Source organism: Equus przewalskii, chromosome 1 (assembly GCF_037783145.1).
Source record: "Equus przewalskii isolate Varuska chromosome 1, EquPr2, whole genome shotgun sequence".
NCBI lineage: Eukaryota > Metazoa > Chordata > Mammalia > Perissodactyla > Equidae > Equus > Equus przewalskii.
Window position 1 is genome coordinate 140,091,497 of NC_091831.1, and position 17,915 is coordinate 140,109,411.

General features: G+C 38.5%; 1 protein-coding gene across 7 annotated transcripts in view; it reads left to right on the forward strand.

The window, feature by feature from the left end:
• Positions 1-17,915, forward strand: part of USP50 (ubiquitin specific peptidase 50) — a 32,071-nt gene that overhangs the window by 12,592 nt on the left and 1,564 nt on the right. For 6 of the 7 annotated variants that reach the window (XM_070580417.1, XM_008513848.2, XM_070580401.1 and 3 more), the window contains one exon: positions 2,127-2,259. In XM_070580417.1, the coding sequence (XP_070436518.1) occupies positions 2,127-2,259 (133 nt within the window). Of the gene's footprint in view, positions 1-2,126; positions 2,260-14,105; positions 14,173-17,915 lie in introns of all 7 variants that reach the window. The other variant, XM_070580389.1, reaches the window with a different exon arrangement.

Consider the following 17,915-nt stretch of genomic DNA (forward strand, 5'->3'; position numbering starts at 1 on the left):
CTTGGCAATTCTGATTCCACAGGTCTGAGGTGGAGTTTAGATTGTGTCCCCCATTCTGGATTTATCTAATTGTTTCCCCATGGTTAGATTCGGGCTGAACTTTTTTTCAGCATGAATCCAGCACGGGTGATGTTATGTACTTGTCATCACGTGACATCGGGAGGCACATCATAAAAATTTGTCCCGCTATTGGTGATGCGAGGTTTGACCCCTTTGGTTAAGGTAGTAACTGTAAGATCTCACCATTTCCCCTCTGTAATTGTTATCACTCTGGACTCATGGATATTTTTAAACTCAATGTTTAATATCTACTACTATCATCATTTTTCTTGATGCTCAAATTGTTCAAAATTGGCCAGTGGGAGCCCATTCGAGCCAGCTCCTGTGACCCCATTAATTAGTTTAGGTTTATTAAAGTATAATTACATGTATAAAATTCATCCGTTTTAGGTGTATGGTTCTATGAATTTTAACAAATATACACAGTCATGTAACCATCACAGCCAACAAATAGACTATTTTCATCACCTCAAAAAATTTCCTCTTGCTCCTTTATAATCAATCCCCTCACCTACCCTCTGATCCTAGAAATTTCTGATGTCCATCCTTATACTTTTGCCTTTTCCAGAATGTCCAATGTTATATCATATGTAGCCTTCTGAGTTTGGCTTCTTCACTTAGCATGATGTTTCTGAGCTTAATCCTCATGGTAGCGTGTAGCAGTGGTTCCTTCCTTTTCATTGCTGTATAGTGTTCCCTTTATGAATGTACCATAACTGTTTATCCCTTCGCCAGCTGATGAACATTTGGGTTGTTTTCAGTTTGGGGCAGATATGAATACAGCTGCTATAAACATTAGTACAGAGGCTTTTATGTGGATACGAGTCTTTTTTTTTTTAAGGTTGGCACCTGAGCTAACATCTTTTGCCAATCCTTTTTTTTCCTTCTCCTCAAAGTACCCCCCAGTACATAGTTGTATGTGCTTCTGGTTGTGCCATGTGGGACGCTGCCTCAGCATGGCCTGATGAGCAGTGCTAGGTCTGGGCTCAAGATCCAAACCAGTGAAACCCTGGGCTGCCAAAGCAGAGTGCACAAACGTAACCCCCTGGCCACAAGGCTGGGCCCAAGCCTTTATTTCTTTTGAGATGGTACCTGGGCATGGGATTGCTGGGTCCTATGGTATTTTATTAGTTTTTGAAAACAAGATTTCTTGCTTTCTGGCACAGGAATATCTCAGGCTCATCCAGTAGTTTCCCTGCCCCCAACCTAAATCAGACATTTTCCCAAAATGAACATAATTTCTTTTCTAGAAAGCTTTAGTGTGATTCTGATATGAGCTGAGATTTGGGAACTGCTGATCCATATAACAAATAGAGAATGTGACAAGATTTTCACAACATTTTGTCTTATTAAAGATATATTAAAACCTCAGAGCTGGAAAACAGGACGCTGCTAAGACAGTATGTGCTGGAATCAAGAGAAGGAAAAGCTGAGGCAGCTGGGTTAGAGTGAACAGCATCAGCCAGATGAACTCTTTAGGAAGTTATCGATGGGAGTACGGAGTTCTGCTCCCCCCACGCCAAGCCGAGCTGCATCCCTTTCTTTTCCTCCCACTTGATTGACACTGTCTCACTCCTGACTCAAGCTCCTGGCCCACTCCAGTCTCAGTTTTGATGAGGCTTGTGGATGTGGAGATTCTAAATATATGAAGATAAGAAAAAGAAAATTATGTACAAGTCTGCACCAAATAATCTTCCCAAGAAATTACTTGGCCCCGTGGCCCAGTGGTTGGGTTCATGCGCTCTGCTTCGGCAGCCCAGGGTTTCACCAATTCAGATCCTGGGTGCGGACATGGCACCACTCGTCAGGCCATGCTGAGGCAGCATCCCACATGCCACAACTAGAAGGACCCACAACTAAAATATGCAACTATGCACTGAGGGGCTTTGGGGAGAAGAAGAAAAAGGAAAAAAAAAGATTGGCGACAGATGTTAGCTCAGGTGCCAGTCTTTAAAAATAAGAAGAAATTACTTTTAACTCTACTTGGGATTTAACAGGTGCGTGGACTTCCTTCATGCGCAGTTCACAAACTGACTTCATATTCCATACCTTCATTCTCTCTCCAGGTTTGACATTCTGGGTACAATGAAAAGGAAGCTGAGAACAAACATTCATTACCCACTCACTAACCTGGACCTTACTCCTTACATTTGTCCGATTTTTCGGAAACATTCTAAATATAACCTCTGTGCAGTGGTGGTGAGTAAAATACTAAAACTATTTAAAATAATACAAATTTAAAGAAAATTGTAGAATTATCTGCTTGAATGCCTACTCTTTCCACCCTTCCCTGACTTCTCCTGTACTCTCCTTTTGAAAACAAAATACGGAGCCTGGCGCTCCCTGCTCTGACCCAGAACAGTAGGGCAGGGAAGGAATAAAATGTCCTGTTCACTGTCCCCTCACTTTCCTCCACTCAGTGGCTATTTCAGATCTGGGGACATTTGTGAATTGTGCTCTGGGGGCAGCAGAAGTTGGTTCCAATAGCTTTATAGTGAATAATCACTGGCCACCCTATGGCCAAAGCCCCCCACACATGAGGTACATTATAGTCACGGACTCGCTGTCCTAAGGACACTTAAGGGGTGCCTCCGGCTCTGAGTCAGCTATAGTCAATGAGGATTCTCTGAAGGAAAGAAAGCATGAAGTCTGATTCAGACCAAGTCATCCAGAACTTCCCACATCAGTCATCCCCAAGCACCAAGCCATTCTCCGGGTTGCTGTTCTGGATCAGTGTGTGAAACACCTGCTTCAGAGCACGCACAGGTTTCAGCTTGAACCCTGGGGTCCCGTTGTGTCCATATCGGATGAGTGGGGCTGCCCCAGAGCCCAGGAGGATTCACCAGTGTCCTCCAGTGCACTGAGGTCTAATCTGCCTATTCAGTTTATTGTTCAATTAATAGGAAGTGTTAATCCGACTGGCTTTCCTCTTAAGCATCTCTCAGAACCACATCTTCAAACTTTGAAAAAATGATCATTCTTCGTTTGTTCTTTTCCCTTCAAACCTTGGCATTCTCCTTCTTTCTAATTTACCCTGTCCTCAAATGTGGTTTCCCTTCGCTCGCTCGCCCATCTGGGAATCTAGAGTGACATCCTCTTCTCTGTCGTATCAATTATAGACTCTAATGTGAATTCTAAAATGACACAGGAACTGCCTCCCCTATATTTTACTGTTTTAATTTCTCATTATAAGTGTTTCTGCTTTAAGAAAACCCAAAGACAAAAAGCTGAATTTATAAAAAATTATATGGTAATTAGTTACATTATGAAAAGACACACATTAGTATAAAAAGAATCACCCCAAGCCTCCTCTTAATTCTCAATCCTTTTAGTGTTTGAATTATTATTAGTTAATTGAGGGGCCAAAAGTTGGTTTTGAAAGAGAAATATATTTAGAATTTACTGCAAATTGATGATTGATTGGAAATAAGAACTAAGCATCTTTGAAACCATGATGTCTGGCCATGGGGAAAGGTCATCTGGAGCCCTGCTACTCCGGTTGTAGACCCCAGGAGCCCCGTAGCATCGATTCTGCTTGCTAGAAATACAGAATCTCAGGCTCACCCCGGACTTTCTGACGTGGAACGTGCACTTTAGCCAGATCCCCGTGTGATGGAATGCATACGGCAGCCTGAGAAGTACTCATCTGGACCAGAGGGGAGGGTACCTTCCCCCTGTCCTTGATGGAGATTTATCCAGCCTCTGCAGGAGCCCTTGAAGAGCTCACAAATCAGCCAGATTTGTTTGATTTATTTTACAAACACTGCTGGCTGTGTACCAGGCACTGTCCTAAGCACTTTGCAGATAATCACTTAATCCCTCCATAGCCGTGTGAGGAGGCCTTATTATTATCCCCATTTTACAGATTGGGGAACAGGCGCAAAGAGGTTGAATAGTTGGCCCCAGTCATACCGCCTACAAATACAAAGGGCAGAGCCGAGATCTGAGGGCAGGCAGGCAGGCCGGCTCCAGGCATTAGGCTGCCGCTGCCTGTCAGCGCGTCTCTCTATGTTGGGCCCAAATGGACCTTCCCCCTTGTAATGGTTGCCATTTGCCTTAATTCTGTCCTCTGAAGGAGTGATAGTAATATGTATGTGGCTTTATAGCTAACAAATGCTTGTACATACACGTTAGCAAAACAGGACACATCTTTTTTTTCTCATACATGATGTCCCTTCAGATATTTGAAAATAGCAATCATATGCTAATGATATTTGCCTCCTTCAACCCTCCTCGAATGATCGGCTTCTAGAAAGACTGTTTTTAAAATTATGAAATATTTCAGGCACAGAAAACGGAATATACTGTGTTCTCGCTACCCTCTGCTGATGTTACGAATAAAATATGGTAGATGAAGTCGAGCCCCCTGGGATCTTTGACAAGCCCACCCTCTCCATTCCCTGTTGGGGCCACTAGCCTGAATTTGGCGTATTAGTCCCATGCACTCTCATGCTTTTATCACACGTGTGTGTGTCGATACATGCTATGTGCTAGTGTTTTGCATGTTTTATTTATCTGGTACCATACTGTGCATACTCTTCTGTAATTTTTTCCCTCAGTGTTGTTTTTATGATATAAACCTTGTTGACACATTAGTTTTAGTACATTCATTTTAACTGCTTTTAGTAGTCCCTTGTATCTATTTATCTATCATTTCTCCTACTGCTGGGCAGTTAGCTTCTTTCCAATATTTTGCTTTTTTGTAGAATGTGTTGCCATGTGCCAGCACATAAACTTTGTATATATATATGTATGTGTGTGTGTGTTTTCCCAGACCACATTTTGAGGACAACTGACCTAAATCTCTCCTTTAATCTATTAACATATCTATTAACATAGCAAACAACATTGATTTTCTACTTACTTTTTTTTTTTTTGCCTAAAAATGTTTCTATGTATTTGCAATATCTATTTTCACAATTGAGAAACTAACCTGTAACGTTCTTTCTCATACTGCCCTTTGCTGTTTTTGTTCTGGGGATCACCCTTATTCTTGCCTCATAAAATGAGTTGGCCATTCTTTTCTGTTCTCTGGCACAGCTTATATAAAATAAAAATAACTTGTTTCCTGAAAGTCTGGTAGAATTAAACAGAAAAACCATCTGAGCCTGGAATTTTTGTTCTTGGTAGGTAGATTTTTAAATACTGGCTCAATTTGCTTTACCTATTATAGGTTTATTAAGGAATTCTATTTCTTCATTTTTTAAAAAATAAACTTTTTATTGAAGAAAAACATGCATATAGAAAAATGCAAACCATGAGTGCAAAACTCAGTGAATTTTCAAAAAGTGGACACGCCCATGTGACCAGGATACATCTCAGGCAGACTCTCACCAGCACCCTGACCACACCGGGGCCCCTTCCAGTCCGAGAAACCATCAACTGCTGAAAGGATGGGTTTTGCCAGTCTCTGTGCTTTATAGAAGTACAATTATACAGCGTGTAGTCTTTTGTGTCTGGCTCCTTTCACTCAGAATTATGTAACATTCATCCACATTGTTGCAGGCATTGTAGTTTGCCATTCTCGTTGTTGTCTGGTATTCCATTGTGTGGTGTGAAAATATCACAAATTACTCTTCCCAAAGATCATGAAGACATTCACCTACATTATCCTATAAAAAGCTCTGTTTTACCTTAACACAGTTTTAAAAATTATATTTAAAATTGCCTATTTTTACATTTTCAAGTTTTTGGCATAAAATTGCTCACGCTATGCTCTCGGTATTTTAACATCTCTGTTGTTTTCTCAGTTCTCCTTTTGCTCATTCTTAATATTATCTGTGTCTAATCTCTCTTTTCTTGATCAATCTTGCCAAAGGTTTATCTATTTTATGAGTCATCTGAAAGAACCAGCTTGTGGTTTTGTTGATTCTATTATTTATTTGCGTTCTATTTCATTAATTTCTGGCCTTTCTTCCTTTCTTCTACTACTTTCTTTGAATTTATTGTGTTTTCATGCACTCGTTATGTAGAGGTGCATTTAAAAAATTCCAAACATGGTTTTTTTATAGTTGTTTTTTGTTACTGAGTTGTAACTTAATTGCACTCATCAGAAAATATGGTCCAAATGTTATCCATTCTGGGTATGTGTTGACACTCACTCATGACCTAGTTTTATATGTGCTTAAAAAAAAATCTTTTTTCTCCCCAAAGCCCCAGTACATTGTTGTATATCCTAGTTGTAGTCCCTCTGGTTCTTCTATGTGGGACGCCGCCTCAGCATGGCTTGACGAGTGGTGCATAGGTCTGTGCCCAGGATCCAAACGGGCAAACCCCGGGCCACCAAAGCACAGCACGAGAACTTAATCACTATGCCATGGGGCTGGCCCCCCAAAAATTTTTAAATTAGGTTTAGGGTTCCATGTGTCCGTTAAATATAATTTGTCAATTGTGTTGTTTAAATATTATATGCTCTTGAGGCCAGCCTGGTGGCCAAGTGGTTAAGTTCTTGCACTCTGCTTCGGCGGCCCAGGGTTTCACCATTTCAGATTCTGGGCATGGACGTGGCACCACTCATCAAGCCATGCTGAGGCGGCGTCCCACATGCCACAACTAGAAGGACCCACAACTGAAAATATATACAACTGTGTATCAGGGTGCTTTGGGGAGAAAAAAGGAAAAATAAAAGCTTTAAATATTATATACTCTTGATAAGTTTTATTTGCTTTTTCAAGATTAATGACTGAAATACATGTGTTAAAAGATTGTGATTTTGTCCAATTTTTCCAGTAATCATAATTTTTTATTTAGATAATTTGAAGCTATGGGTGCAGTTTTCTCTCTTTCCAGTGAATTGTTCCTTTTATCATGATAGAGGAATCTTTCATCCTGAATCATAACTTTTCACTTAATGTCTGTCTAGTCGGGACACTGATAAAACCATGCCAGCTTTCTTTTGGATGATGTTGTTTGTTCTTTTTCTATCCTCTTATTTTATTTTTATTTTAAATGTCATTATGTGATATTTGATAAATATGAAAGAATATATATCAGATATATGGATATCTTGAAACATAATAAATGAATACCTGTGAAATCACCACCCAACTTAGGAACTGAAACATCATCAGTACAATTGTGCCTGTCTCTGTGTTCCTTCCCTCTATCCTTGGCCTTATCCCCTTGAGGCTACACTATCCTGAATTTGACACTTACTATTCTCTTGACTGTTGACATCATTTTATTACATATATCTCTAAACAATATATTGTTTTGCTTCCTTGTGTTTGAGCTTAATAAAAATGCATTATACTCTTTAGAATTTGGCAAGATGCTTTTTTCGCTGTATTAAGATTCACCCACATTTTTGTATGAAGCTATAATTTCACTAGTGTATGATATGTATGAATGTACCATAGTTTATCGATTGTTTTATTGATGGACATTTGGTTGTTTCCAGATTTTTGCTATTATGAACAACATCACTTGGATATGATTGCATATATATGTGTGAGAGTTTGTCTAGTGTATATACTTAGGGGTGGAATCACCTGGATCATAGAGTATGTGAATTTTTAACTTTCTAGGTAATGTTAATGGTTTTCAAATTGGTTATACCAATATGCATTCCTACCAGTTATCATCAGACCACATTTTGAGGACAACTGACCTAAATCTCTCCTTTAATCTATTAACATAGCAAACAACATTAATTTTCTACTTGATTTTTTTTTTTGGCTAAAAATAGTAGGTATGAAATTACATCTCATTTTGTTCTTAGATTTTGCATTTCCTTGAGCATCTTAACATATTTCTTTGCTATTAGTCTTTCCTATTCTATGAAAATTTGTCTTTTGAACATTTTCTTGTAAAGATTTTATATTTCCTTTTTCTCGCCAAAGCCCCCTGGTACATACTTGTATATTTTAGTTGTGGGTCCTTCTAGTTGTGGCATGTGGGACGCCACCTCAGTGTGGCCTGACAAGCAGTGCCATGTCCGTGCCCAGGATCCCAACTAGTGAAACCCTGGGCCGCCAAAGAGGAGTGCACGAACTTAACCACTTGACCACGGGGCCGGCCCCTCTTTTGAACATTTTAAAAAGGGTTATTTCTCTTTTTCTTATTCATTCAAGGGAGTTCTTTAAATGTTCTAGACACGGTTTCTTTGTAAGTTATATATGTTGCAAATAACTTCTCTCAGTTTTGGTTTGTTGTACACTATATTTTTGTTTTCCAACTTAAAATAAGTTACTGAGATAATGCATGAATCATAAAGTTCACCCTTAAATGTGTACAGTTCAGTAGTTTTTAGTGTATTCAGAGTTATGCAATCATCAGTGATCTAGTTGTAGAACATTGTCATCATCCTCCAAAAAAACCCCACGACCCGTTCCTGCTCCCCTCAGCTCCTGGCAACCACTGATCTACTCCCTGTGTCTGTGGGTTTGGCTATTCTTGACATTTCATAGAAGTGGAATCACATAACATGTGACTTTTTGTGAATACTGCCTTTTACTCAGCATGTTTTCAAGGTCCATCCATGTTGTTAGCATTACCTGTTCTTCATCCTTGTTTATTGCTGAATGATGTCCACTGTATGGATAGACCACATTCATGATCTCCTCATCCACTGATGGACATGGGGGCTGTTTCTCCTTGTCGGCTATTATCAATAATGCTGCCATGAACATTTGTGTACAGGTTTTGTGTGGACATGTTGTTATTTCTCTTGGGTATATACCTAGGAGTGAAATTACTGGGTCATATGGTAACTTTATTTTAACGTTTTGAGGAACTGTCAAACTGTTTTCCAAAATGGCTGTACCATTTTACATTCCCACCAGCAATGTATAAGGTTTCCCATATCCTCCCTAACAGTTGTTATTGTCTTTTTATTTGAACCATACAACTGAGTGTGCAGTGGTATCTAGTGCTTTTCAGTTGCATTTCCCTAGGCTAATGATCTCGAGAATCTTTTCATGTGCTTTCTCCAAAGTTTTTAAAATAAAAATTTGCAAGCATTCGTAAAATCTGAAAGAACTGTATTCAGAACATTGAGATATACTTTACCTAGATCCAACAATTAATATTTTGCCAGTGTATACATTTCAATATATTTTCCCTCTCCTCTCTCTCTAAATTTATGCTAAAATATTTAAATGTTCATTGCATATATCATGATATTTCATCCATAAATAAATCAGCATGCAGCTCTTAACCACTTTCTCCCACATACACACGATAACAGTATTATAATGTAAGAAAATTAAAAATTCTATCACTTTTATTCGTAAATCCATTTTCAAATGTCCCCAATTACTCTGATGTTTTTCTATATAGCTGGATTTCTTTCAAAGACCAGAATCTATTCAAACTTCACAAACTGCGTTTGGTTGTTATGTCTTATAGTAACTTCTGATGAACAGAATTTTTCATCTTAATTTAGTGGAAACATCAATATCAATCTTTTCTAGTTAGTTCTTTTCTGTGTCTCTTTTAAGAAATCCTTTCCAATCCGCAGTTACAAAGATATTTTCCTGTGTCTTCTAAAAGTTTTAAATTTTTTGTTTTGCACTTTTTATGAAAATGTGGTGTTTTTCCATATAAATAACCAAATGTCCTAGCACCCTCTTTTCCCCAGTAATTCACAGTGCTACGTTCTTTTCTAGGCCATGTGTCTATTGGTCAGTTGTTTTACACTTGAGCTAATTTCACACTGTCTTGATTACTATAGCTCTAAAATAAATCTTGATATCTGGTAGAACAAGAACCACCACCACCCTTCCCCTAAACCATTGCCGTCACAACTTCTTTCTCATTTTGTTCAAGAATATTTTGACTATTCATGGCTCTTGTCAGTTTCCTTAATAAAAAAAAGAAAGTCTATGATATTTTCATTACATTGACTATTGAGAGAGAATTTAGTTTCCAGTCCATGAACAATGGAACATCTCTCCATTTATGTAGGGCTTTCTTCTTTCTTTCTTTCTTTTTTTTTTTTTTGAGGAAGATTAGCCCTGAGCTAACATCTGCTGCCAATCCCCCTCTTTTTGCTGAGGAAGACTGGCCCTGAGCTAACCTCCATGCCCATCTTCCTCTACTTTATATGTGGGACGCCTGCCACAGCATGGCTTGCCAAGCAGTGCCATGTCTGCACCCAGGATCTGAACTGGTGAACCCTGGGCTGCTGAAGCAGAATGTGTGAACTTAACTGCTGTGCCACTGGGCCAGCCCTATCTAGGGCTTTCTTTGTTATCATTCAATAAAGTTTTATAATTTCCTCCACAGAGGTCTTGTACATCTTTCCTTATAGTTATTCCTAAGTACTTTGTTATTTTTGTGCCTATTGTAAATATCATGTTAAAAAATTAACTATTTATGGCTGGTACATAGAAATGATTTTTTGTTTTACCATTTCCAGCCACCTTGTTAAACTCTCATTATTTCTAATAATTTGTCTATTTCTCCTTTGCAAATGTCAGTTTTGTTTTTTTCTTTCCAATTATTGTGTGTCATATTTCTTTTTCTTGTCTTACTGCTCTGGCTAGAACCTCCAGTATGTGTTGAATATATTGTGCCACTCCCTTCTGGCCTGCAAAATTTCTGCTGAAAAACCTACCGATAATCTTATTGAGGTTCCCTTGTACATTAACAAGTTGTTTTTCCCTTGCTGCTTTTAAGGTTATCTCCTTGTCTTTAACTTTTGACATTTTAATTATAATGTGTCTTGGTGTGGGTGTCTTTGCATTTATCTCATGTGGAACTCTCTGAGCTTCCTGAATCTGGATGTCATTTTTGTTCCCCAAGTTAGGGAAGTTTTCAGCCATTATTTCTTCAAATAAGTTTTCTGCCACTTTCTCTCTCTCTTCTCCTTCTAGGACCCTTTTAATGCAAATGTTAATTAGTCCACTTGATGTTGTTCCATAAGTCCCTTAAGCTGTCTTCACTTTTTTCCATTGTTTTCTTTTTGCTGCTCTGATTGGGTGAGTTCCACTGTCCTGTCTTCGACTTCACTGAACCTTTCTTCTGCTTCATCTAGTCTGCTGTTGAATTCCTCTAGTGTATTTTTCAGTTGAATTACTGTATTCTTCAGCTCTGTGACTTTGGTACTTCCTTATATTTTCTATCTCTTTGTTGACATTTTCGTTGTGTTCATGAATTCTTCCAAGATTGATGAGCGTCTTTATGACTGTTACTTTGAACTCTTTATCAGGTGAATTACTTATCTCTGTTTTGTTAAGGTTTTTTTTCCTGAGGTTTCATGTTGTTCTTTCATTTGGAACATATTCCTTTGTTTCCTCATTTTCCTTGACTCTCTGTATTGCTTTTTATGCATTAAGTGAAACAGCCACTTTGTGCAGTCTTGAAGGAGTGGCCTCATGTAGGAGATGAACCTTATTGTCAACTCTGCTCTGGTTCTTGGTTGTCCTTAAAATCTTTGTGATTCCTCAAGCAGCCTGTTTTATTTTTAATGGCTCCCAGTAGTTGAGGGTGTGCCAAGACCTGTCAGTGCCCCAAAGTGGGGATGTCAGTCAGCACCTGGATTCAGGCTGATTGGATGCCAAACGTCCAGGCAGCAGCTTTGAAGGTATGTAAATATGTACAGTCCTGTGGGACTGGAAGAATAAGCCCTCCTGGCCACCATAGCCAAGTGATCTGGAGCTGACCCTGGAGAACAGTCACAAAAATTGGGGCTCCAGACAAATGTATAAGCTACATTCTGGAAGATACTGGTGAGCTGGAGCAAGGCAGAGGGAGAGCAGAAAGATGGCATTCACCAACCTATGTCCCTGAGGGCACCTCTGTTGGTTCCTTGTTGTGAGCCAAACCTAAGCTTGCTCCTCAGACCAAAGCTCTTAGACAAGCAAATAGGCCTCTTTCACAGAAAGGTATGTTTCAGTCTGCTGTCTGTGCGGTTCCCTGGGAGTGGTAGTCTGCCAAGACCTGTCTCTCTTATTGTTACAATCCTGTGGGATACAAGAACACAAGCCCCTCTGGCTGCCAGAGCCAGGTGAGCAAGGGGCATCTCCTGGGTGGCATCCAGAAAAACTAGGCCACCAGTTGTATGTGAAAGCTCTCCTCCAGGATATAATGGCACTCTGGAGCGTGTCTTGGGGAGACCATGAAGATGGGCACCCACTGCTGGAATGAGGCAGAGGGAGAGTATAGACAGCACCTGCCAGGAGAAAGAAAAAGAAAGAAAGATGGCTTCCATTGGCTAGAGCAAGGCAGAGAGAATTTGAAGATAGTGCCTGCCAGCCAGCTGGTCCCTAGATGTATGCTAAATTAGATGCCTGCCCCTTGGGCCCATGCTTTAAGATTAGCAAGTGAGCCTCATTCACATAAAGTCTGGGTGCCTTTCAATTGGCTGCCTCTCCACTGAGCCCTGGGGCAGGTAAATCCAAGGGTGTGAGCCCCTAAGAGCCCCTTCTCAGATCGTTATAGCCTTGTGTGGCTCATGGATTCAAGCCTTGTTGGTTTCTCAGGGTGTCCCTGGGAGGAGGTGAGTCCAGGTTCCTCCTACATCGCCATCTTGAGTGAATATCCTTTGTTTCTTGATTTTAAAGGAAATAATCCAGACTGATACTTGCTGTAAGTTTTTAGAAGCTACACTTTATCAGGTTTTGGATACTTTCTTCTATTCTGGCTTTGCTAACCGTTTTTGTGCGTGTCTGTAAAGGTGTTGAATTTTATTGTCTTTTTCCCCCACAATAATTGAAATGCTATGGCTCCCCTGAACCCTTTTAATCTGTTAATATGGTCAATTACATTTATAGGTTTTCTAATTTTACTACCTTTGGATTGCCGGATAAGTACAATTTGGTCATTATTTATTATCTTAGATATATTTTGCTGGATTTGGTTTAATACATTTTAAGATTTTTGCATCTATCCTCTTGAATGTGAGTGATGTGTGCTTTCCCTCCTCACACTGTCTTTGTCTAGGTTGGGTATCAAGGTTATCCTGACCTCATGAGTTAGAGGAGCTTTTCTTCCTCTTCTTCACTACAGAAGTTTGTGTAAGTCTGTAAAGAAAAGTTTCTTGAAGGATTGATAGAACTCAACTGTAAACCCATCTGGGCCTGCTGTTCCCTTTGAGGGAAGATTTTTAACTAGTGATGTAATTTCTTTAACGTTTGTAGGTCTATTCAGGCTTTGTATTTTCTTCTTCCGTCAGTTGTTTTAAGTTATAATTTTCTGGATATTTGTGTAGTTCATTGAAGTTTTCAGTTTGTTGGCATAAGTTTTTCAGGGTATCAAAAAATGTTTTTAAATTTCTGCTGGATCTGTAGCTATAACAGCTTTCTTCATTTCTAGTTGTATTGACTTATCATTGCCTTGTCTCTTTTTGTCTTGATCAATCTTTTTATTAATGTCCATATTATTTAAGTTTTTTCAAAGGACCAAGTTTTGCCTTTTTAACCTTCCTTATTACATCTTTCTTTTCTGCTTTGTTAGTTATTCTTATTTTATTATCTCTTTCCTTCTACTTTGGGTTTATTCTCTTATGTTTTAATATTTTAAATTGGGTGCTTACTTCATTAGCATTCAGTCTGTTCTTTCAAATGTAAGCATTTAAAACTACAAATGTCTCTCTAGATACCACTTTCACTGCCTACCACCTTTTTGATTATGGAATGTTTCAAACATATACAAAATAGAGAGGACAGTATAATGAACCTCATGCATCCATCACCCAGCTTTATAGATGTGCGATCAACTCATCTGTAATACTCCCCTCCCTGCACCATACTATTTTAAAGACAGTCTCAGATATAGCATCCTATGTTTTGATATAGCATTTTCATTACTGTTTATTTGTTTTTATAATTTACATTATGACTTACTATTCACTATAATAATTTATGTTTTTTTTAAATTTCCAAAAGTATGAGAATTTTGGGGGCATATCTTTTTGTATTGACTGCTAATTTTATTGTATTTGTGTTTAAAGATTATAATCTGTATGAAACATCCTTTTACATTTGTTGAGACTTGTGTGTTTCTATTTATAGGAGCTATGTTCTTTATGTCATGGAACTTAGCTTGGGTTGTTCAAAGCTACCTCTATACTAATATTTTTTGTCTGTTTGATTAATTGATAGTTGAAAGAAATGTGTTGGAGTCTTTTTTTCCCTCCATTTTAAAGAGAATAATCAAGAATGACACGCTGTAAGTTTTTAATACCTACACTTTATCAGGTTTTGGATACTTCCTTTTACTGTGGTTTGCTAACAGTTTTTGTGCATGTTTGCAAAGGTGCTGAATTTTATTAAATCTTTTTTTCCACAGTAACTGAGATGAGATGGCGCCTGTGAACCCTTTTAAATTTGTTAATATTGTCAATTCCATTTATAGATTTTCTAATTTTACTACCCTTGCATTGCTGAGCTAAATATAACTTGGTCATTCTTTATTATCTTAGATATAAATATATATATATCTTATAGTATATAATAAATATATACCATTATGATGGTAGACTAGTCAAAATTTCCTCAGAGTTGTAAATTTTTTTGTTTTTAAAGATTTTATTTTTTTTCCTCCCCAAAGTCCCCCGGTACATAGTTGTGTATTTTTAGTTGTGGGTCCTTCCAGTTGTGGCATGTGGGACGCCGCCTCAGCGTGGCCTAATGAGTGGTGCCATGTCTGCGCCCAGGCTTCTAACTGGCAAAACCCTGGGCCACCAAAGCGGAGCACTCGAACTTCACCACTTGGCCACAGAGCCAGCCCCAGAGTTGTCAATTTTTTTTAATAAATCTATTTTATTAGGTGCATTGTTTAGAATTATAATCTTTTGGTGTCTTAAACCTTTTTTCATTATAAAGTGACTCTTTGTATCATTTATAATGCTTTTTGTCTTTAAGTCCATCTTAACTGATATTTATGTAGCTATTCCAGCTTTCTTTTTGTAGTATCTACCTACGCTATCTTTTTTCCATCCCTTTAAATTTAACCTTTCTGATTTCTGAATGTTAAATAGTGTAAAGCATAGAACTGAATTTTAAAAATCCAACCTGTCAATCTCTAAGTTTAGCATATTTCCTTATATTTGAACAAATAATAAACTTGCATTTGTTTCTGTTGTCATCTTGTGTCCTTAATCTGATTTCTCTAGTCATCTCCCCCCTTTTTCTTGTCTAGTACTAAATTGATAGTTTTCTTTATTTTCCCTCTACAGCTTTGGAGGTTATACATATTATTTAGATTCTTTTCCAATTAACCTTAAAACTTCAGCTGCCATACTTGACTTAAAACCTAAAGTTAATTAAGATCCCTGTCCTTTTCTCTCAAAAAATGGAAGGATCTTAGAACATTGTTCTGATGATCGAACTACTACTATGGCTCTCTTGCATTCTAGTTTTAACTTTTTTATATCTACAGTGGTCTCCCCTTAGCTGCAGGGGTACACTGCAAGACCCCCCGTGGATGCCTGAAACTGCGGCTAGTGCTGAACCCTGTATGCACTAGGTTTTTCCTATACATTACACACCTGTGATAAAGCTTAATTTATAAATTAGGCACAGTAAGAGATTAACAATTAATAATAGAACAATTAGAACAGTATACTGTAATAAAAGTTACCATAGATCTTAGCAACTTCAGCATGCGATTTTTTTCTTTCCTTATTAAGTTGAGAACTTTCACTTTTCCACCTAAGGGAAGCACTTTACAACTTCTTGTTGGAATGTCCGAATTGCCAGCATCACTGCCCTTGAGCTTTGGGGCTGTTATTAAGTAAAATAAGGTTGACTTGAACACAAGCACTGCAGTAACTCCACAGTCGATCTGATAACCGAGACGGCTTCTAAGTGACTAATGGGCAGGTGGTGTATACAGCCTGCATACACTGGACAAAGGGACGATTCGTGTCCTGGGGAGCACAGTGTGAGATATCATCACACTATGCAGAATGGTGTGCAATTTAAGACTTATGAATTGTTTATTTTTGGAATTTTCCACAATATTTTTGGACACTGTTGACTGGAGGTAAGTGAAACTGAAGAAAGCGAGACTGCAAATAAGGGGAGACTACTGTGCCTCTAAAGTAGACATTTATCATGATTTTATACAGTTCATGTTGGGTTAGATTTACCAGGCTCTTTCCCAATTTTTTTGCTATATTATATCATTTCTTCCATCTCTATTCATTTATTCATGAGGGATATATTTCAGTAGACTTGTCAGTGAGGGTCTGTTATCCTAGTCTCCCAATCTCTGACTGAAGAAGTCTTTAGTTCACTTTGATTCTTGAGTAATTTAACTAGAAACCAAATTCTAGATTAACAATTATTTTTCATCATTTTGAAGCTATTTTATTTCTGGTTTCTGTGGCTGCCATGGAGAAGTTCTACCATCATGTTATTAGTCTTTCCTGGGCAATCTTTTCTTTCTGGTTACTTAAAAAATTTTTCTCTTTGCTTTTGTCGATCTTCAGTATTATTTTAACTTATCCTTGGTTTGTTGTATTTCCTAAATTTGCAGATCCGTGTCTTTCATTTTTCAGTCACTATCACTTTTAATATTGTCTTGCTCCTCTACTGTCTAGTCCCCTTTTCTAGAATGTCTGCTAGGCATATACTGCATCTTCTCATTCAATTTTCCATCACTACTGCATTCAGGGTGATTTCCTCAAATTCATTTTTAGTTTCTTTTTCTCTTCAATTCTATGTACTATTTAATCTCTACACTACATTTTTTTTTGGTGAGGAAGATTGTCCCTGAGCTAACATCTGCTCCAATCTTCCTCTATTTTGTACGTGGGGGTGCCTCCACAGCATGGTTTATGAGTGGAGTAGGTCTGTGCCCAGGATCCGAACCCACGAACCTGAGCCATTGAAGCAGAGTGCGTGGAACTTTAACCACTTGGCCACAGGGCTGGCCTCTCTACACTAAATTTTTAATTTCAAGTTATTATATTTTTCATTTCTAAAAGTTCTAGTTTTTTAAAATTAGTTTCCTTCTTAAGTGTCTACAATTTTAAATATACTTTGCAGTCTCTATCTGATAATTCCATTATCTAAAGTCCTTGGGGGTTTAACCTTGCTATTTATTGCCTTCTGACCCTTACTTATGGTGAACCATTTCCTTGTTTGTTCTGTAGTTTTGAGCTCAGCATCATGGGGGTTTTATATGTGGGTATCCTGTGCCTAATTAAGGTGCATCAATCCAGAAAGGAACTCTTTCCATCTGCAAAACGCCCCCAAAATACTTCTCACATTAAACTCACAAGATTCTGAGACCACATAGGTAGTGTAAATTTGAATCCCAAACCAATGAGAAGGCGGGTCTGCAGTAACAAATTCCCAGGAATGACTTTTAGTCTCTGCACCCAGAGCCTAAGCTAAGACAAGCACTAAAGGATGGATTATCCCCACTAGTTTATCCTTTAATTGAGAGCGAGTCTCTTTCAGAGTCCTGGCATGTGTGTGGATCTCAATCCAACTCCTCACCTTGCAGGGACCTAAGACTTTACCTCCTGTCCTTGCGTGACCTTTAAAACCTAAGCACCCTGGTTAGACCAGGAACTGTCTTTGGGCAGTCACGGCATCAACCACACATCATGCGACTCTTATTGCCTCAGTTTTGGCCCCTGGGGCTTACTCTAACTACACAGTCTTTAAAGTATATTCCAAAGGGCACTTACCATGTTTAATCCAGCATTTCTTACAGTTTTGTAACTAAGCCTAGCTGTTAAGTGTTGGAAATGGAGGTCTAAGAAGATGCTTCACCCTCTTCTGTATCTTGTTTTTACATTGTCATCACAACTGAACGTTAATACTCCAGCTGTGGTCCAATCACTTCAGAAGCTTGCTTCATCTTCTGGGCACTACATACCCACCAGATGTTGTTTTTCTCAATCACATAACATCACACGATTATGGGTACCATTTTATAGAGAAGAAAGCTGGAGC